The 22,110-nt window shown below is 42.2% G+C and overlaps 2 protein-coding genes and 1 long non-coding RNA gene across 4 annotated transcripts in view; 2 read left to right on the top strand and 1 right to left on the bottom strand.

The window, feature by feature from the left end:
- The first annotated feature begins 23 nt into the window (after positions 1 to 23).
- LOC310667180 lies at positions 24 to 11,505 on the top strand. Of its 2 annotated transcripts, none has more exons than XR_014506181.1 (4): positions 24 to 546; positions 8,863 to 9,007; positions 10,272 to 10,356; positions 10,863 to 11,505. It is a non-coding gene; the product is annotated as an uncharacterized lncRNA (long non-coding RNA). The 2 variants fall into 2 exon arrangements; XR_014506182.1 differs by having other exon boundaries at positions 25 to 546; positions 10,866 to 11,505.
- Positions 11,506 to 19,913: 8,408 nt separating this feature from the next.
- KBTBD12 (kelch repeat and BTB domain containing 12) overlaps positions 19,914 to 22,110 on the bottom strand; it is a 51,064-nt gene continuing 48,867 nt past the window's right edge. Inside the window, exon 6 of the mRNA XM_083418512.1 lies at positions 19,914 to 22,032. Coding sequence (XP_083274638.1) covers positions 21,866 to 22,032 — 167 coding nt within the window. The 3' untranslated portion in view covers positions 19,914 to 21,865. The remainder of the gene's footprint in view (positions 22,033 to 22,110) is intronic.
- MGLL (monoglyceride lipase) overlaps positions 21,967 to 22,110 on the top strand; it is a 150,443-nt gene continuing 150,299 nt past the window's right edge. Inside the window, exon 1 of the mRNA XM_083418766.1 lies at positions 21,967 to 22,101. The gene's annotated coding sequence lies outside the window, so the exon portion shown is untranslated. The remainder of the gene's footprint in view (positions 22,102 to 22,110) is intronic.

The following is a 22,110-nucleotide window of genomic DNA, read 5'->3' as shown; positions in this document are numbered from 1 at the left end:
TAACGTACGCGGCTTACGTCACGGCTGCACTTCACTGAACGAGTCCTCTGTAACCGAGCCTAGCGCGGTATCGTTTCTTTTCTGGTTCTCAGTGCGGTGTGGTAGTTGGAGGCGGCCTAACGGGGCTGGGAAGCGTCGCGTTCCAAAGCGTCAACGGTAGCCCTTGGCATGCTGGGAATTGTGGTTCTGCCGTAGCCGCCATGAAAACAAATCAAAGAGAAGCGAGTCAAGGGCAATTTCCCAGGCGAGGGTCGGCTTCCAGGCAAGAGAGGCCGGGGGTGGTAGGGTGACGCACGCGCTTTTCCTTTAAGGATTGCAGCCAAAGTAATGCTCAGTGGTAGTTGCAAGTCGTCCTATCCGAAAAAGGGGACACTGAAAAGCTGCGAGGAGTTTGTAAATAGCGGAAGCGAGTGAGACCTTCCACAAAAGCGTTGCAATGTATATTCTCGCTTGCTAGGGAGAATTCATTTCATCAGCCTTGCTTGTCCTCCCAACTGGCCATTCTGCTCCGTTCTGGTTTTTCAACGGAGGGCAGAGCTACGCCAGGTATACAAAGAACTCTGGGCACTATGGTTTCCCCTCACAGAACCACCCTTAACAAACTACAGTTCCCTGGATTCTTTGAAGGAGGCGTGTGGTGTGGACCTGTTGCCCATCCCCTGCCAAAATTGGATCCCTTGATATAATATTTGCCCCCCTGAATATCTTTGGATTTGAGCATATGGATGTCTCACTTGCTTCCCGGTGACCCCATTTTGGTTCTTCTCTCAGTGGCATTCAAGCCACCTAAGTTCACTTCTAGAATAAGTGATCCCTGGAATTGCAAGGTGTCATTCAATCATCCACAGCTCCACACCAAATCAAGTATGATACAGTCTACAGTATGCAAGGGATCTCCTTTGGAATGTGCAAGCAGTGTACCTTGAGAGATCTGGTATAAACAAAACGTGCACTTGTGACATTGTTTTGTTGAAGATGTATGTAGTCACCAACCTTTTAAGATCTGGTGCCAATATCTGAGGCAATCATGCCTAGTTCTAAGTGCTTGGGGCTGTTTGTTTCAAGAGTGGGTAAAGAAATCTCTCTCAAACAGCAAGTTCACATTTAAAAAAAAAATACAAAAAATTGTCATGTATGGTTTTGACACCCATAAAGGAATCCAGTGGATTTTCAACTTAACTTTTTATTATGTGATCATCAAAACTGGTTATAAGTATTTTGTGTGGCTTTGGATCCCTTTGGTCAGATCTACCGTAACTCTGGTGACCACTATTTATGACTTTGTCATTTTAAAGGTTAACTTCTGAAATACACTCCGTGTGGTATTGGCTTTTACTATCTGTGCTCATTTTGTGGAGGCTCGTTTTATGATAATGGGACTATGTCAGTATCTTTGTTTTTGTTTGTAAGGGACTAAATGGCTTCCCATGCCCATCCCTAAGTTTGGCTAACAGTTTTTTCTTAACAGTAGTATCTGTAGAACAGCATGAGGACTGTCACCCAGTTAAATAAATCTTAATCATGTTTTATTTAGTTGATCCAGAAACCCTGTATTTCAGCTATACTAGGGGAGTGGTATTGAAGAATATGCCACCACTATACTGGTAGAACAGCTGTCATATCCTATATTAACTCAATGATCTCCTAATATACACATTGTTATCTGTATATTTTTCCCAATACACACATTTTTGCAAAACAACTTTCCATTATGTAATGTATGTTTGCATATTATTCTACAAATATGTCATTTTTATGCACACTTTACCCTAGAATATCTATGTATATATATACATCACCTGGCAGCATACATTTAAAGCTCTCTTATACCACTTCAACAGTCTCGGCTTGCCACAAAGAATTGTGGGAATGGCAGTTTCTAAGGGAGTGGGATAACAATCGCTGGCTGCAACATCATACAACCTCTCCACAAATAAATAAGAGTGAAGGCTCAGAAAAACTGTTACAGTAAAGCAACATACAACAAACTTTGTGCAAGCAAATTGGGATGAATGCTCAATAAGCAGGTAATCTGGAAAGAACATCTGTCTCCAAAAGTGGCGAGCCCGGTTCCTCAGAGAAATATAAAAGCAGATACTGATAGTGATAGAAATCACTTTTTCTCCATCACTTGGTAAGTCAAAATTTACCAAGGAAGTTCATTTTCAACTATCATGGTATGAAGCCATTATTTTAGAGGGATGTTCTTGGAGACTGTCTCTTTGGAAGGTTGCCAGATTGCTTTTAATACAAGACCTATTTGTGTGAGATATGGGGAAAGGAATTGAAGCAAAAGAGGACTGGAGGATGGAATGTATGGGTAGTGACTGTAAACAAATAAAAATATCAGTTCAATTCCTAATAGAAAAATAATACTTTCTTCTTAAATGACAAAGAGTGGGATTTTTGCTCCATCTTGAGATGTTAAAACCTGACGTGGCCATGGCATATTGAAAGATGGCAGAATACTACAGATTGCCATGCTGCTGCTGTTCCTTAAATAGAAATCCACACTCTTGTCCAGGTTGTCCATAGCTAGACAGTGAAAGATGACTGTGTTTCTCCTTGGGGAGCTCAGCTTGTCTTTTTCTGAACTGTTCTATCTACTCTTTCTTCAAGCTATACAGCCCAATAGATTGTTTATGCTAGTATCCCTTTATCTGGGAGATAAGAATAGCTAATAAAAGCTGTTTGCACTATTCATGGCCTTGAGCAGCTGTCAGATTTTGAAAGGTGGTGTTGGCTTTGGGAAATAACTCTAAACAACTAAGGGTTTTTGCTCTGTGTGCTACTACTGTCCTAATAAGAAATGGACAGCTAAGCCCTCAAATATATGCACTGTCTGGGTGGCAACACTCAGCCTGACACTGTGATCAGCATCACACAGATCACTGCTTGTTGCACCATCTGGATACTTTACACTTTTATAATCCAGAAATGTTGAGTGAAACAATGGACCTGCACATACACACACACACACTGCTTTTTTTCTGGGGGTACGCATACCCTTAAACATTTTGTGAATCTTTGTACTTTTGTCCATGCACTGTATTTATTTCCCCCGATTTCAACTATAAAATGGTGACTTTCTTGAGTCAAAATGAGAGTACCCCTAAACATTTTTTAGAAAAAAGCACTTCATACACCACATACACAACTTCCTCTTATTCAGACATACATGTTTGTACTCAATGTTCTGAACTTTCAAAAAAAAATATGATCTGAACTTTCACTAACTTTATACTTATTTTTCAATATGGCATGAATAAGTCATCCATTATTGGATTACTGCAATGTGTTATACGTGGCACTGCCCTTGAAGATGATCCAGGAACTTCAGTTAGGACAGAATTTGGCAGCGAGGTTGCTGAAGGCGGTTAAACTATCAGAACATGGTTTACCAGTCCTCATTTGCTTATATTGGTCACCACTATATTTCTAAGCCCAGTTCAAGGCACTAGTTTTAACTAATAAAGCCATACGTATATGGTTTGGGACCCCAGTATCTGAAGGTACCCCACTTACCGTACGAGACTGTCCAGATCTTAAGATCATCTATATTACAAGATGCACTCTTCAGGATGCCACTTCCTGCTGAAATTTGAATGGTGAGAACAAGAGAGAGAGAGAGAGAGAGATAGAGAGAGAGAGATCTTCCTTATTTGGAACGTTTTTCCCTAGGAAACTCACATCATTGCATCTTTTCAACAACAGGCAAATGCTATTTTTGTTAATATATTTTAAGAAGCATGGTATATATATATATGTGTATATATATATGGTATATATGTATATGCATGGTATATATATATGTGTATATATATGTGTATATATATATATGGTATATAGATATATATGTGTATATTTGATTTTATTGGACTTAAGGAATTGTTACCTTCTCATCTTTTAAATATTTTCCTGCTGCCATGGGCTTTGCAAGGCACGTGAAGTCCTAGGAATTGAGGTACACTGGTCTTTTTATTTTTTATTTAATAATTTTTATTAAGTTTCCATATATCCAAATCAAACATATCATACCAATTAATCCAAATTATAACAATACAAATCATAAAATCCAATTATTTTCCAAATTATACTTTTTTTGTGGGGGGTACCCATGCTCCGAGATCGGTAGGAGTCCAATCATCTATATTTCTGCTGCTTTTATGTTTACAATGATGTTCTCAATCCCATCTTCTCATCCTTGTCGTTACTCATTTTCCTTTTCAGTCACCTCCGAGTTGTCTCGAGATACACAGATCTTAGAGTCCACACCACTCCTAAATTAATTTAAGCCCTTTAGTGGCATATGCATGTGTGTGTAACGGGGGGCTATATTACAACCTGGGCAGAACAACTCTACCCTTCAAGGGAGAGAAAACTGGAGGCAGACAATCCACCAACTTCACAACCCTGATTGGCTTGCATGGCAGAAATTGGGGGCACATGTGCATTCACCCCTCCCCCCGGTTGCCAGCTTCCTAAAAAGATGTTCAACAACTTTGGCTATGCCCATGTTGCCTGGGATACATTTGCAAGTTCCATGGGGTTGTGCCCTGAGCCACAACCTGCTGGGAAAATATTGGGAGCTTGGTCTTCTGCACACCTTGTATTATTAGTATTACTATTTCTGCTCTTACAATTTACTGTATTTATTAGCCACCTTTTCTGGGCAGCATGTAACAAAACCAAAACAAAACCATAAAATGCAAAAATGCAATTCTAAAAGCTGAATTAAAATAATCCATATAAGACAGAAAGCTGAGAACCACGCTAAACAGCAAAATCCATTACCTTCCAGAAAAGTAAGACTGGGTAAAATAATGAAAATTTAAAAGCCAGTGAAAATAAAACGGTATCTGCTTGGCACCAAAAAAGACATGGAAGATGGTTGCAAGTGAACATTCCATAAACAAGGAATTGCTGTTGAGAAGGCCTTTTCTCCTGTGACCACCCACCGTATTTCAGCTTGCAAGGACATTCAGAGAAGGGGTATCTGAATATGAGCTCAGGGCATGGAAGAGGCTTCATTTAAGGCAATGGTTGTTAGATGAATCTGTCTAGAATCTGTATAATGAATCTGTTTAGAATAATTCTATGCCTTGAAATATACTTGAAGGAGTTTCTTTCAACAATTAGTACCAAAAGTCAGATTAAGCACAGCCATTCACTTTATAATATTTTTCTTGATGATGATGATGATGATGATGATGATTACCCTGCCTTTTTCCTGATCGGACACTGACACAAAGGAGGCAGAGAAAAAAGACTTTTTGACTGCCTGCACTGCCACAGAATAGACTCTAGCCTGTGTTCAGTCACACTCATTCTGAGGTTTTTTGTTGTTGTTGTTGTTTTTGCCAAACCGTGACCAAACATAGATAAATGCTGAGATCTGAGGGTTGTGGTTTTGTGTGTGTGTTTTGGAGTTGGTATTAAAGGGGTTTACTTACAGTAATACTATGGGTAACCTTATAGGCAGGGGGAATTTGAAGAAGACAACCAATTTAATAGGGTAATTTTTTCCAGGTTTTCCTGGCATCACTTTATTCTGGAATACTTTACTGAGGAGGTACCATACTGAGCCCATGTAGAATAATAGTGTCGATCCTCATTCTCACTCTGTCCCTCATCTCCTCCTTTCCCATGGAACTCTGCATTCATTCTTTATGTGGCCATGCTTAGAATTCTCACATGGATTGGCCAGCATAAGGAAGCTCAGCTGATTCCTTCAGCTTTCTCTTTCCCCTTGGGAGGTATAGGTGATAGAAGGAGCTGACCTCTGTCCTCCTAAACTTATCACAAGGTCGTGCTTGGCTTGAGCTCAGTGGGATGGCACTGCACCCAGCCTTTTGGCAGATCAATGTTCAGCAAGTGTACATTGTTGGCATCTGTCTCGAGAGGCAATGGAAGAATGCACTCTTAGGGGTAAAGCCAAACCTGCTGTGGCTGTAGAGACCAATATGGGAGAGACATGTTTTATTGCAGTTCGGGCAGATAAAGGCATCCGATTTCACTGTTACAGATGCACCATGGCATTTCCTCTCTTTGCACTCTTCCCAGCAGTCATTTCTCCTCTGGTCACTGCTGTGGATACCCGAGCTGACTGTCTCCAGCTTGCCTGTGACCTATGCATGAACTTGATGTGGTCCAGCTGTTCAGCAGTGGGGAGAATTGGGAGTTAGCTTGCCCGTCTCCACTATTTTTAGGTCATGGCATCGTTGCTATAGATTTTTCTCCTCCCGTCAATTGCATCCTTGAACATTTGCACACAGAGACCAAATATGATATTGTGAGATTTTCAATTACATTTTGAGAGCTGGAAATCCTTGAAACAAGGAAAAATTGCTACATCTTTATATAAACTGTAAGCCATAATTCAATGGCAGAGCACGTGCATTGCATGCAGAAGACCCCAAATCCAATCCTTGGCGCCTCTATGTAGGCTGGAAACCCTGTCTGCAGGGTTTCTGTCTGCAACCCTAGAGAGTCAGTGTAAATAATACTGAGCTAGTTAGACCAATAAGGCAGCTTTTTAATGATTTTCTGCTCCACCAGATTAGGGTAATATTCTCCATTGGGTAAGAATGTTTTTTTCCCACCTTGTGGACAGATATTTTTTTATTACATGTGAGGGATATTGATTGCAGTGGACACAGGTCTCAGCCTATAGAGATAATTTGTCAGCAACTGCCCTTTGTGCTATAGCCCCTCTGGCTCTTAAATAGGTGATGAAAAGTATTTGTGGAGCATCTGACAGACTAATCACAATGTTAGGTGGAGCAACTTTAATAATTACTGTATGAAACACGTTTCACACGCAGCTTCTGGAGTGTTAAGACGGCACCCAAGAAGAGCATGCTGGATCAGGCCAATGGCCTATTTAAACCAGCATCTGTTCTCAAAGTGACCGACCAGATGGCTGTGGGAAACCTGCAAGCAGGATTTGAGCAGGAGAGCACTCGCCCCTCCTGGAGCTTCCAGCGAGTGGTATTCAGAAGTATTGCTGTCTCCAGCTGTGAAGGCAGAGCATAGCCATCATGGCTAGTAGCCATGGATAGCCCTCTCCTCCATGAATTTGTCTAATTCTCTTTTAAAGCCATCTAAGTTGGTGGCCATCACTGCCTCCTGCAGGAGCAAGTTCCATCGTTTAGCTATGTGTTGCATGGTGAAGTGCGTCCTTTTAACTGTCCGGAATCTTCAAACATTCAACTTCCCTGGATATCCACAAGTTCTAGTGTTATGGGGCTGAGGAAGTACTTTTCTCTATCCACTTTCTCCATGCCGTGCACATTTGGGATTAATATGCATTCACGTCCTCTGATTATTTAACGCAAATGCTATCTTGGCAGTAATATTCAGCTTAGCCACAAGGTGGGAGAACTGTTTAACTTATATATCTGCCTTTGCTTAAACTTTGTATGAAATCTACACATATGCCTGACATTATTCAATGGCTATTCTAATTGCAAAGCTACATGATGACGGCATTTAGAGAGACCCCTGTATGCATGAGCCTCAGGTCTCCCACCATAGAGGAGATGGCCCTTGCACTCAGTAACCTCTGCTGAGTTGTACAGAGATCTCCACACCCAGGAGAGGAGCCTGAGAGAGGATTCAGATGCAACAGAAGTGGAAGGGCAGCAAGAAACACCAGTGTCTTGAACAATATCCAAAACAGCACACAGCCTTCCTTCAACATTAATACTTTTCAGAATTTTGCAATGCAGTTCTCTACCCCAGTGTGTAGAAAATGCATATATTAACAAAGATAGCAGAAAAAATGCATATATTAACAAAGATAGTACAAAAAAATGCATAACCTTAAGGAACATTGATTTGCAAAAACTTGTATCTTAAGTAAAATTGCATACAAACACGCAGATAGGAGAAAATTGCGCTAAGATGTTGATTCATTTCCATGATTAATTTTAAAAGCGGGGGGAGAGAGATTAACTAATGTGGAAATGTGTAGAATTGAATTTAAGATTGGAAAAATGAGATGGAGACAAACTGAAATGGTCAAGTTTGCCCATCCGTACACCCCATGTAAACAATGATAAGATTGTACTGTCAAGACATTAGCAGCAGAAACTCACCAAGCAAATTCCCTGTTTGGTTTTAGAACTAAAGCTGAAATCAGACCCCGTGACATAAGCTGGGCAGTGAATGAACTGTGATTTGTTGTTATCGTGCTGTACTTGTCTGCTCTTGCCTTTGCAAAATAGCTCCCTGGGACATTTGTAAAAGGCTTTATAAATAAAAGCTATATTGTATTGTACCCCCAATCTCCCTCTGGTACTTAGGAAATCTTATAACCATAATGTGCCAAACAGATAGACTGTACGTGATAAAAGACCTGCAATAACCCTGGGCTTTCTTAACCTTGTTGTCCATGCACAAACCCGCTCCAGCAGAGCCAGCAGTTGTGTTCATAGCAAAGGTTCCTACATGTTGGTTGAGGCAATTGATATTCAGCAGCTGGCTTTGGGGTTTTGTTTTGTTTTTTAACCAAGTTTAGTACTACTTCTAACCCTCTGTGTGGATCCTCATAGGGTGCTTTCAAACAGGGAGTCAATATGCAGGCAGATCATTGAGATACCATTGTTGAGATACCTGTAACTCAACTTGGCTTAATTCCTCCATTCCCAAACTGCTGCCATTTTAGCTAAAGTAGTCAGTGTTTGTAGTAGACAAGGATGCTTGTTCGTAACCAATATGCTTACGAAGGTTGTGTGCCACCTCCAGTCTCTGCTGAGTGGTAGCAAGATTCCAGGCGGTTACAGGGTTGTGTTTCCATTGGGAATTCAGGCATGTCAGAGAGTGTGGCACTTTAAAATACATGGTTTATTTTACACCTAGATACTACACACCTGGGTGGAGGAAGAGAGTTCACAGCATTACAACTCAAGTGGGGCTTGTTCCCCACAGCAGTGCAGCTTTGCAGTCCAAGGCACACGATTCTTGTTCTTCTGTCCCAGCCTGCCAAGATGGTTCTGGTAAACAGGTATGGTGGGTTCATTGTAATGGTCTTATGCTGTGTGGGAATGTTTGGAGAGGCATAGAGGAATGCAGAGGACCTTCCTCTCCACAAATGGAGTCTATCAGACCTTATTCCTCTGATTAACTGTTGTGTTGACATTGGCAGAGTAATTCTTGTGCAGAATGTGTGAAACCATAATCATCTCCTGATGCATGTGAAGATACTGTTTGAAAAATGTGTGTGACAATGGGAGCAAACCTTAGGCTATGGCTTCCAGATTATTATTAACAGTAAAGGACAAACCCTGTTCTAAAAGGTAAACTGATTCTTATGCCAGTCCGTAGAAAATACATTTTCTGAGAACCAGTGCAACATTGAAAATACTAAATGGGGTGGGAGAGTTTCTTTTGACTATATTGCAGAGAGGAAGGGTATTTGTCGTGTGTGTGAATTTTTGCTTGCTTAGGAGTTGAACTTGCAGTTTATGATGAGAGGATATCTCATTAATCAGGAAAAGGCATGGGAGAATCAGAATATTGTTTATTTGTTTAAATTATGGATCATTCATGACACACCCTGTGTGTTTCTCCCATGGATAAATAAGAAAGGAGGGCGGGGGGAGACAGAAAGGAAGGAAATGATTTTGTATGGTTAAGCAGCCACTCCCCTTCAGGTCTGCTAAAAGTGGCAGCCGCCTGCAGCTGTTTTCATTTTTTAAAAAATTGGGAGACTGTTACACCCATCCCAAGTGTAATATCTAGTTTGGCCTGAGTCATGCAAAATTGCTACCCTCTCAGAGCACAGATTTTATACCCTATACAAAGCCAGCATAATTGTTACCAACTTAGCTATCATAAACAGACATTTGATTTGCTGATCTATATTGCTATCTCAATACCAAAAAGGAAGATTAAAAAATGCTATTTCCTGCTTTCCTGACATGAGGCTCTTTAGGTCCAACGCTGTGGATGTGACGGAATTGGGGGGGGGGCACTCTACAGGTTCCCTAATCCATGACAGCAGGTGGAGACACTTCCTGTTCATTTAGCATTTTATCCCAACTCCTCAAAACAATATTTTCCATGGAATTTCCAGCTGAATTTAACCATTGTCTCAATTACATGGAGAATCTGAAATCCCCTTAAACTTACAAGTGTGAACTGATTCCCAACCAGCATCACATATATCATTTCAAGTTTCCACCTTTAATTTCCTTAACCTAGCCCATCAGTTAAATCCAAAAGATAATGATACTTTATTTTTGTGAATATTTCACTTCTCTTCTCAGACAACCTATGCAGTGGAGGCTGCCCGACCAGGACCAATCTATCACTAGGGATGGAGGAGAGACATGATTCAGTTTGCACTTGAAGGTGAGCTTACCTAATTTGCACTTTCCAAAACAATACATGGACCAAAACACAGCCATCCTATGAAATCTGCACTTCTCTGAAATTTGTAATGCAGTTTTCCAGCCAAGTAATGTATACAAAAAATGCATGTGCTAGGGTGAAGTGTGCATAAACACACACATATTAGTGAACAAAATATATAAAAATGCATTATGTTAGGGGGAATTGCTTGGCAAAACTGCACATTGGGCAAAATTGCATACAAAATGTGTGTAGTTGGAGAAATAAAATAGTAAGGAATTTTCATGATGATTTTTTAAAATTGCAAACTAGTGAGGAAATGTGGAGCACTGAACTTCAGACTGGAAAAATGAGAAACAAAGAAATTGAAACCACCAAATTCACCTACCTTACGTCTGTTCTCAGACAGCCCCTACCTGCCTGATTTCTTCCAGCCAATACAGTGGGGTAGCACGGGCTATCAGCTTCCCCCTCCTTAGTCTCTGTTTTCCCCTTCTTTAACTCAGCAGGGATGAGAATGAGGAGACAAAACTAGAATTACTTGGCCCTACCACTGGTCACTGACTGTTGAGCTCCCTGCCTTCCACCTCACCAGTCTCCAGGACCATCAGCCACCACTGATTCTAGGGCAGACACCTAGGGCAGGGGTCTGCAACCTTTAAGACAAAAAGAGCCACTTGGACCCGTTTCCAAAGAAAAAAAACATGGGAGCCGCAAAACTCGTCATTATAAAAATAACTTTTTTGTCACTTTTTTAATTATTTCTTTGTTTGACCCCTCAGAATTACTCCTCCTCATAGAAATAAACGTTAAATTAACAAGTTACCTTTTTGTGTGTGTGTGTTATTCATTTCCCTTCAAAACAGTGACCAGCGTACATGCCCCCTTTCAATGCAGTGACCAGCGTACATGCCCCTTACAATGTAGCGGGCGGGCGGGAAGGTGACGTCGGGACGGTGCGTGACTTACGCACGCACCGCCCCCATGTGACGTCACAGCCAGTACAGCGCCCGCCACAGTGGGGAGTGTTGGGGCACACAATGCGCCTCCTCCCCTCGCTAGTATCCGCCCCGGAGCCGCGGCAAAGGTGTAAAAGAGCCACATGCGGCTCCGGAGCCGCGGGTTGCAGACCCCTGACCTAGAGTATCTTTGTCTCTTCCTTGTAAAATTCCACTGCAAAGCTGGTGGATCTAACAAAGTGCTGTTTTCTTCCCTTCCCTTTGCTCCAACAAATCCTCACTAAGTTTCTCAACCTTTATGGGGGGCAGAGGGGCAGAGGTAGACACATTTATCTTCACCATTACAGATACATATCTTTGTTGGCACGATCAGGTGGGGAATTTCTCAGGTAAGGAAGGAACTAAATTAATTCAAGGCCATTTTAGACATGGCACGGGAGATCTGTAATCACCTCTTGACTTCAACCCACCACACTCCCCCTTGCTCTTAGCTGCAGAGAGGGCAAAGGTAGGTTCAGTATGAGTATATGTTGTTTTCCCGTTTCATAGCTAATAGCCGCTGGAAACAGGGGAAATTAGAAGGGAGGAAAATAACACCAGAGGAAAGGGTTGGTATCCCCTCTCCTTAGCACTATAGCTGCAGTCCAAATCTTACGTCACTTGCATATGCCTTTATAACAACAACAACAACAACAACAACAACAACAACAACAACAACTGGAAGAAGACTTCAAGAAATCCAATCTCAGACCTAGTTGGGACCTCAGTCATTGTGGGCTGGGCTTATGTCCAGACATATGTGGAGGAGCTTGTATACCTTAAGGATGGCAATTTTAAAAATTGGATATAATGCGGTCACAGCAGTAAATGGCAAAACATTATTTAATTTCATCTGGAATTGGTTCCAGACTCCAGCGGGGGACGTACTTACCATTCAGGTTCTAGAATTACATCATTCTTATAACTAAACAGAGATAATACTAAAGAGCTGGTCCCATAAAGCATGACTTAACAATTTATTTTGGCTGAATGGGTATGAGGATTTATTGTCCTGCTTGCAAAAGAGGCCAGCTGATAAATCCATCCTAAGTAGATAAGCTATACAAATTCACTTGAAAGAAATGCTTTAAATCCCTCATCTACTTCAGGTTACAGAATTGACCAGCCAGAAAATGCAGGAGTCAAGTCTGCTGAGCTCTTAAGAGAAAGCCCATGCCCTTGGCAGCAGCCATTTCCAGATCACTCAGGGCACAGTTTTCTTTGCTGTAGGTCTTAGGAATTGTTGTATTACGCAAGAAGTTAAAAGGATTGAGCAGTTAAGGGAGCAAATTGCAGTTCTTGGTGAGGGTCAAAAGAGAAGCAGGGTGAGAAATGTGTGGCCCTTTCTCCCAATTTATCAATTTATTATTAACTTTAAAGCAGCCTGAAACGACTCTGATTTCAGTTGGAGGAGGAGAGGGGAGAGGGTTTTAAAATCAGCTAGGTGGTGGGGTCAGGGGAGCTGGTGGATTATTCCATCTGACAAGATAACCTTAAATAAACTTTCCTCTGTCTGCCTAGTATCCAACTGCATTTGGCAAAATTCCAAAGCAGAAAAAGATAAGAATGACCTAATGAAATAGGACTTGGATCCTCAGGGAAAGTTTTTGCATTGCCTCTAGATAGGATGCTGCAACCTGCCTAGTGGGAAATCAGCATAGAATTAGGCTACATTTTTGTTTACAGTGGTTAAAAACTGATGTAACACTTCTTTGAAGGTTACCTCGTATTAGTTTGTTCCCCTCTGGAATTCACTTTCTTGTGAATTCAATTACCTTTCCCTGTTAATGGACAAATAAACGAAGAAGAGACCTTATGCCTAAGAAACATCCACAGCATGCATTTAAAGCACATTCAACTCACATTTAAAGCACTTGGTTTCACTCAAAGAACCCTGAGAACTCTAGTTTTCTCCTCAGAGAGCTACAGTTGCCAGCAACCTTAACAAACTACAGTTCCCAGGAAACCAAGGAAGCAGCAAGTTGCCAGCTGCAGCCTCTGCAAAGTATCTCTTATCTTTAAGAGTTGTAAAAGATAACATTTTGCCAGCTTCTTACCACCATTGACTGGATTTCACATATTAAAGTGACCTGTCATGGAAGGCTAAGAGGACACATTGGTCAGAAAGCTAGACAAGAACTTTATTATCCCTCTCAGACAAGAACAGAGACATGAAATTGTATACTCCACCCAGAAATAACCCAGGCCAGTGCCACCTAGTGCCTAACTATAATCACACTATCTGCATGAACTAATCAAGCAGTTCTGCCCCACCTGCAGCTTCTAGTTTCCTTTCCCTTCTTGCTCTTAAGTCCCACATATGGTTCCAATCTTTTTTTTAAAAAAAACCAAGACAGGAAACAAAGCAAGGTGAACAGCTTCCTAATTAAGATCCAGTCTCCTTTGCCGGCTAATCCTCTCTCTGTGCTTATTTTATTTCTGGATAGCTGCAGGAAAGCAGACCATTCCACCTTTATTTTTATTAAAAGTTCCTGATTACACTGTGTGTCTGTCTGTGGAAAGCTAGTCCCTGGAGCATTTCCATTTTGCAGTTCATGCCATGTTGCGGCTGAGATTTAACAGCCTAAGCCTATACTTAAGCAAGGGGCAAGCAGAGGGCAGAACTCCCCTGCAGTGCTACTCTATTAGCTTCAGTGAATGAGGTCCCTGTGTATGAGTCTTGAGACCTCACACTGCCTAATAAGTGTTCTCCGCATAATGTCTGGGCCTGAGCTGCGGCTGGATTTGGAGGACTACAAACACATATTCCTCATGGGAGTCTCAGGAGACTTTCACAAGCTGCTTTCCTAATCAGAGTTGATGTGGTGTGTAGTCTAAATTCAGCTCAGGTATCACTTTAACCAGCCATGTCTGCTGTGCTTTTACAAACCGCCTTCTGTTTCTTCCCTGTTGCACACAATTTCTTCCTGCCACCTATATATTCTCACAGAATCATAGAGCTAGGTCATCTGTTCTGTTGCCACCACTCCACTTGATGCAGGAAAACCAGAGCTACAGCATTTCCAATAAATGGCTGCCCAACCTCTGCTTAAATACCTCTAGTGAGGGAGAGCCCATCACCCCTTTAGGTAATTGGTTTCCATGTTGGACTGCTCTTACTGTTCAGCGACTTAATGTCCTAATGTTCAACCCAAATCTCATCTCCTGTAACTTAGGTCCGTCAGATGTAGTCCTGCATTCTGGGGCAGGAGGAAACAAGTCTTTGCCCCTTCTACAGTGACAACTCTCCTAGTATTGTAACAGTGCTATCGTGCCCCCTCTCTCAGGTACACACTGCACACACTAGCCTATTTGTAGCACACAAAAACATTGTTTTTCTTAATCTAGAATCATTCATGCTTTTCCTTACCATGCTGCTTACAATATACAGTGGATGCTCAGGTTGTGAACGTGATCCGTGTGGGAGGTACATTCGCAACCCACAGCGTTCACAACACACAGCATCACGTCTGTGCATGGACAGGTTGCGATTTGGCGCTTCTGCACATGCGCAAAGCACGATTTAGCACTTCTGCGCATGCACGAGCGCTGAAACCCGGAAGTAATCTGTTCCGGTGCACAACCTGAAAACACATAACCTGAAGCATCTGTAACCTAAGGTATGACTGTAGTTTGAGTCCAGGTTCTGCCGTCCACAAAGCTGGGTTAGGTTACTTTGTATGTACCGTATTTTTTGCTCTATAAGACTCACTTTTTCCCTCCTAAAAAGTAAGGGAAAATGTGTGTACGTCTTATGGAGTGAATGCTGGCTGTACAGTTATCCCAGAAGCCAGAACAGCAAGAGGGATTGCTGCTTTCACTGCGCAGCGATCCCTCTTGCTGTTCTGGCTTCTGAGATTCAGAATATTTTTTTTCTTGTTTTCCTCCTCCAAAAACTAGATGCGTCTTGTGGTCTGGTGCGTCTTATAGAGCGAAAAATACGGTATTTTGAAAACCATGCAATCCATATAGTCTCTAGGCTAAGCATATCCAGTTCTTTCTGCCTTTCTTCATAGAACTTGTTTTCCAGACCACTGACCATCTTTGTTGTCCTTCTCTGAACCCATTCCTAGTTGTTTATGACTTTCTTTTGAAGTACAGTGGCGAGACCTAGACACAATACTCTCAAATGGATTCATTTCCTAAATTCTGGGGTGTGTTTTTTTTAACAATATAAACAACTAATATGCTCACAGTTTTGTTCTGTATGGTCACAACACAAAATCTGAATGTGGATATGACAAGGGTAATAATATACCCTCTTGACCCTGAGCCAACCTGATATAGGCCACAGTATAAGACACTGGGGAGGAAGAAACTCAGTTGCAATGGACAGGATAGTCTTTAGTGATTTTGCACCTCCAATCAGCCCAAGTTGGACCTTGTGTGGTGCAGTTGCACTGGTAATAATAGTCCATGCCACAGATCACATTGTTTTTTTGCCTTGCACAGCAGTTTAAAGGATCAGGTAATTTGCTGCCCAACCAAATAAAAGAAACATTTTTTTTACAAACAGACAGATTTTAAGCTAAGGATGATACATACTTTGGCAGATACTTGCAAAAACAAAACTCAGACTCGTATTTCTTTTCTGAAAAAGGCTTTGAATGTTCATTGTATAAACATTATGTGCTGCGATAAACAGCACAGTCCTAAGCACATCTACTCAGAGATGAGTTCTATTGATGTCAATGGGTTTTACTCCCAGGTAAGAGGTGTAAGATTGCAGCCGAATACTTATATAGATATAGATAGATAGCAGAACTTCACTTCTCTGGGGCTTATGTTTTGTAGAATTCATGCTCTCCTGAAGTAAGAGGATATTATAAAATCATTCCATCAAGTGCACATAAGGCATTGAAGCCAAAGAAAATAAGGGAGGAGCATCAAAGGATGTGCTGTGTGTTTTTCACAGGCAGTTTTATAAACATCCTTTCCTTTCAATCTCCACATCTGGAGTAAAATGCTAGCACATAGCAAGCACATCAGCTGCAGCTGAGCATGACTGGTAAGCATCTCTTTGAAGAAATGCTCAGATCTCTCCGATCCATTTTAAAATCTGAAGTTCTAGAGAGATGTGAGGAAATATTTTTTGATTTCTAGCCTGTTGGGTTACTTACAGCATGTATGTTTGGAGAAACAATGGCCCTCAAGAGATGTTGCTGGACTCCAGCTCCTGTCAACCCCAGCTGGCATGAGTAGATGAGCAGAGATGATGGGTGTTGCTCAACAACACCTAGAGAGCCACAGGTTCCCTATCCCTGGCCTACAGCATTATTTTGGTCTGATGTGCAACATTCATTGTACACTGCAGTGCTGGAATTGTGGGCATTCATCCTGATTTGTTGGAGGGAATGGTAGATTATATTGTGTCAAGCCAAGGGCTATCCCACACTTCCCACTCCATTTCCCTGTTACTGTACACCTAAAGTACGGTGTTTTGGGGAAATTGGTTTTTTACGCAAAACCTCCCAAACAACTATAACTGTGTGGCCAGAGTTTGTTGATACATGATTGTCACTATGTTCAAGTGGGATTCGATCTGGAAGCTCCCTATGGCTAAAAACAACAGTTAGGGAGGACCAAGTCACAATGTTTTGCTTCCCCCAATTCCTGGTCCTTAGTCCCCCTGTTCTGTGACTACAACACACATTTTCTAGCACCAGAACATGCCATTTCCCTAACAGCAAAGAGGCGCAATTGCATTACATTGATTACATTAGCTTGCAGTGAATTGATTTTCTTGTTGCAGGCAGAAACAGGTTTTATTTAGTTCAGTTCTGCAAGTAACAGGAAGTTAATCCAAGGCCACTATCAAGCAGGGATGGGGAATCTGAGATCCTCCAGAGGTTGTTGGACTTCAGCTCCTACCGTTCCCAGCCTGCGAGGCCAACAATGATGTAAGCAGGGATGATGGGATTCATAGTCCAGCAACATCTGGGGAGCAATGGAGTAGAAGAAGAAGAGTTTGGATTTGATATCCCGCTTTATCACTACCCAAAGGAGTCTCAAAGCAGCTAACATTCTCCTTTCCCTTCCTCCCCCACAACAAACACTCTGTGAGGTAAGTAGGGCTGATAGACTTCAGAGAAGTGTGACTGGCCCAAGGTCACCCAGCAGCTGCATGTGGAGGAGCGGGGAAGCGAACCCGGTTCACCAGATTACAAGTCTGTCGCTCTTAACCACTACACCACACTGGCTCTCAATAGCCAGTGGTGCACTGGTAGCACTTAGTAGATTTCCCATTGAAATTAAGGCACCTAATTTAGGCTTTGTCCGCGGAGTTTTCTTGGCAGGGATACTGGAGTGGCTTGCCGGTTCCTCCTCCAGGTGGATCACGTTTGGTCAAAACTCTCCACTATGACCTGCCCATCTTTGGTGGCCCTGCATGGCATAGCTCATAGCTTCTCTGAGTTATCCAAGCCCCTTCGCCACAGCAAGGCAGTGATCCATGAAGGGGCCACCTTTGGCCACCTCGTGAGAAGAGAAGACTCCCTGGAAAAGACCCTGATGTTGGGAAAGATTGAGGGGACAAGGAAAAGGGGACGACAGAGGACGAGATGGTTGGACAGTGGTTTCGAAGCTACTAGCATGAGTTTGACCAAACTGTGGGAGGCAGTGGAAGACAGGCGTGCCTGGTGTGCTCTGGTCCATGGGGTCATGAAGAGTCAGAAACAACTAAATGACTAAACAACAAAATTTAGGCTTAAATCCTAAATGCACTTATTATTTGTTAAATTTATAATATATATATATATATACTGACCTTCATCTGAAGATCTCAGGGCAGTTTACAATATAAAATTACAGGAAAAACCCATTGACATGCATAGGTTACACTGTTAGCCATTTTCATGAATTTCAGTGGGTCTACTCTTAGTAAAACATGGACATTTTTATTTCTCAATAGCAGTCCCTCCAGAGCCCTCCAACTTAGCATGGTTTTCTCTGTCCAGGTTCATTCTGAACACAGAGAACACCATTTTTAAGTTGGGAGCTTCAAGGATGCTTGCTTCTGATCTTCTGGCCTGCAAGCTGGGGAGGGCAATTTCATGGTTTCTTGCCCCCTTGCAGGAGGGTGTAAATGAACCATATAAATGTCTGAGGTGATCTGCTGCCTTAATCACTCATTAGAGCCCATAGTTAAATTTGGAAAGAAGACAGCTATTAGCATGGTAGGTACCATGGAAACAAAACTCTCCACTAATGAGAGTTGCCACTTCCCTGTTTGGGGGGAGTGCAGTGCATGGGGGGGGGAATGAGAAGAGGAACGCAGAGAGGGGAGCATAGGGTACAGTGGTGGGAGGGCACGGAGGAGCAGGCTGCAAAGGAGGAGGTGCTCAGGTGAGCAGAGCAAGATGTGAGCAACCACCCTGGTGAGATGTTATTTGCAAGTTTGTACTCACAGAGCTCCTGTTCCACATTTTCAAGTGGGCTGAAGGTTATGTAAATAGTCTTTATTTAGAACTGACAACCACAGTGTTAGCGATGGGCAAAAAGCTGTGTTTGTTTTTACTTTTTGAAAGTGTAAAAATAATGATCTCCTTTTGTTCCTCCCCCCTCCCCTTTTGCTAAAGCTTAGCTCTGTTGCTCCTTTGTCTTTGAAATGGAATATATATATGTGTGTGTTCCATTTCAAAGATATAGAGGCATGCAAAGATTAGGAGTTCTTCCAGACAACCTGATTATTGAGCACTAGCAAGAGGTACCTAGCGCTGCTCAGCAATTTGAAGGTGGGGGAGGAATAGTGCTATGAGTTTGAGGAGGAAGTAGGCTGTACTTGCCTGGATCTAGCAAGTGGCAAAATCTAATTAAGGATTAAAATTCCTGGAATAGCCAAGCTAGCTTCCTGGTGAGGTGATAGCCTAGGACCAGTTAATGGGCACTTAAGGGAACAAAAAAAGTGGATCTGTGCCTCAGCTCGCCAGTAGTTGGAAAGACAAAGGCCAGAGTGGAGAGTGGCATCATGTGAGCTAGAAGGTTGAAGCAGAAAAGGCAGCAGGCTAGGGAGCCAGCCAGCCAGCCAGTGATGCTCAATTTCTGTTTGAATCCATGGCTGCAGCTACGGGAGAAGCAAGACCTTCTTGGGATATAAATGCTGTGAAGCCCTCCATTGTAGGCTCAGGTTGTATATATGTATAAATAAGCCATATACTATATAATAAAGACACCACAGTCTCCGCTGTGCCTCATTTCCAGAAGGAAAAACAAACCCTGTGTAAGCGCTTGGAACCCCTGGAATCTTGCACCGCTCAGAGATTGGGTTGGTGTGCAGCAACAGAAATTTTAATTTGTGAGTTTGGGTGCTGTGCTTGCATGCACACACACTCACACATAGCTCATACAGGGTGTTTATATGTCTTCTTACTAATAATTTGTTCATCCTATACTTTTCAGTGTGTTCCCAATTCTCCACAAGGTCATTTTTTTAAAGGAGGGGAAATGTGGATTTGTTATGCTAGAGCAACAAAGTGCTTTAATCCAATTTAACTGCACAAACTTAAATTTTGGAACGTGTTTGAATCCCTCCCACAACATGCTGACAGTCTGGAGTTGATCTAGGTAAAAATATAGCAGCTTTATTGGACAAACTAGACAAATATAGCATCAAAACTTAGGGCATATGTGGAGAAAGTTCTTCAGTACTGTTTATCATCTCTAAACTCCAACAAAGCGATGTATACTTTGTTTGTGTGCACTTGCAAGCATCCCAGTGGCCTTTTGCGCGCATCAGAATCAAGATTCAACGTAATCTATGGAAGCAGCACCCACATTTCCCCAGACTATAGGCTAAAACCTTTTCTTCTAGTGTTGACAGTATAGCCGTGAAACATTCAAATGTAAATGTTTTAACTGTCAAATACATCCTACCTACAAAGCACACAGGAAGGAAAAGGTTGAGTCATGAGGCTCACAGCTTCACTTCTTTTCTAGATTAATTCTTTCTATTAAACACATACACATGCTGATTCAACCCTAGCACAGTGTTCTGCATTGAGCAAGTTCTTGTGAAGTTCATGCTACCTTTGTGTGTTTTATGAAACGTTTACTGATGTTTCAAGGTAAAGTTGATGAGTCATAAACAGGGCAGGAAATATATCTCACTCTCCTCATTTTTCCTCTGTTCAAGCTCCTGCAGCAGGAATTTTAAATATGGGCTGGCTACACATTACACTTGAAAAGTGAATGACTGCTTCCCCAAAGCCCTAGACCACTCATTCTGGACCCTCACACCTATGATTCTCTTCCCTTTTCAGCTCTTTCTCCCTTTCTCACTCCTAGGATCTCCAGGGCTACTACTGATGCGACATCTGCATTCTCAGCTCACCCTTTTTCTACCTCAGTACAAACCACCCCAGGTGAGCAGTAGGTGATGGTAATGCCACTAGTGGCAGCAGCAGAGATTGACCTTCCTTAATGCTCTAGTGTCAAACTCAGGACAGAAGAGATGGATAAAGGACCAATAAGACCAACCTGGGTGGAAAGTTCTGAATGTCCCAGCCTGCCTTATGGTAGCAGAAGACCAACAGAGAAGGGCTCTAACTCAGTAGATGAACACATGCAAAAGGTCCCAGGTTCAATCCCTGGCATTTCTGTGTTGGGATAGAGAAAGATTCCTGCCTCAAACAGTGAAGAGCTACTGCTAGACATAGCAGACTAGGGGTAACCCATGTGGTGTGCTCAAAATGTTGTTGGACTACATTTCCCATCATCCATTGGGCATGTTGGCTGGGACTGCTGGGAGTTGTAGTACAACAACACCTGGAGGTCACCAGTTTGGCTATCTCTGTAATAGACAGTGCTGAGCTAGAGAGACCAATGCTTTGACTTCGTGTCCTACAGCTTTGTATGGACCTCCTCTTCACTCCATATGGAAACTATAAGAAGCAAGCCCCGAGGTATTAAGGCAAGCAAAATCCTTCATTGTATAAGGCACCAAACCAGAACTTTAGGAAACCATTGCTGATAGTTTATTCCAAACTTCAAGAGAACTAATGTTCTATCTATTCTAGCTGAGATTCAGCGTCTGGACGATTATGGTTGTACAATATGCAGGACTGTATGAAAGAAGGCTGCTTATCTGCAAACTCCGCCATCAACCCAGGGCCAATGCAATCTGACTTTTGAGCCAATTCCACCTGATTATGAGACTAATAGCACAATCCTATGTGTGTTTACTCATAAATAAGTCCCATGGAGTTCAGTTGAGCTTACTTCCAGGTAAGCAGGTACTGGATTGCACCCTAAGGCCATCTTTTGCATTCCATTTGGCCCTCTGCTGACAATTTAATGGTTTCACAGTATTTATGTCAGTATAGAGTTCTGATTTCTGAATGTGCAAATGTTTTATTGATTCTTTAAGCGACTGCAAAGGCTTGCATTCACTCCAGATGCTTTAACTAACAGTTGTCCTGGCATTTTTAGGTGTCCAGGAGACATTGCTGGCCATTTATATGAAAGTCTCTGTTCTAAGCTCCACATATCAACTGCAAGAGAAACCTGCATGCCTATTACTCCACTAAATCAGGAGGAGGAGGAATGAGATCCCGTGGGTTCAGCTGAGCAACAAGACAGACATCATAGCTATCATGCATGAGGACGTTGACAGCCACAACATTCCACTGATTTTCCCAGGTGTCCAGCTCTAAGATCTCTTTGGTGATAACTTCATGGCGAGCTACAACCAAAAAAGAAAAAGAAAAATGAAATTCAACATCAACAAAGGAGTCAAGAAACCATCTTTGATGTAAGTAAC

The sequence above is a fragment of the Podarcis tiliguerta genome, assembly GCF_965153285.1.
Source record: "Podarcis tiliguerta genome assembly, chromosome: 2".
NCBI classification, from domain to species: domain Eukaryota; kingdom Metazoa; phylum Chordata; class Lepidosauria; order Squamata; family Lacertidae; genus Podarcis; species Podarcis tiliguerta.
Note: the sequence above shows the minus strand (reverse complement) of the source record. Positions and strands in the feature narration are given on the sequence as shown.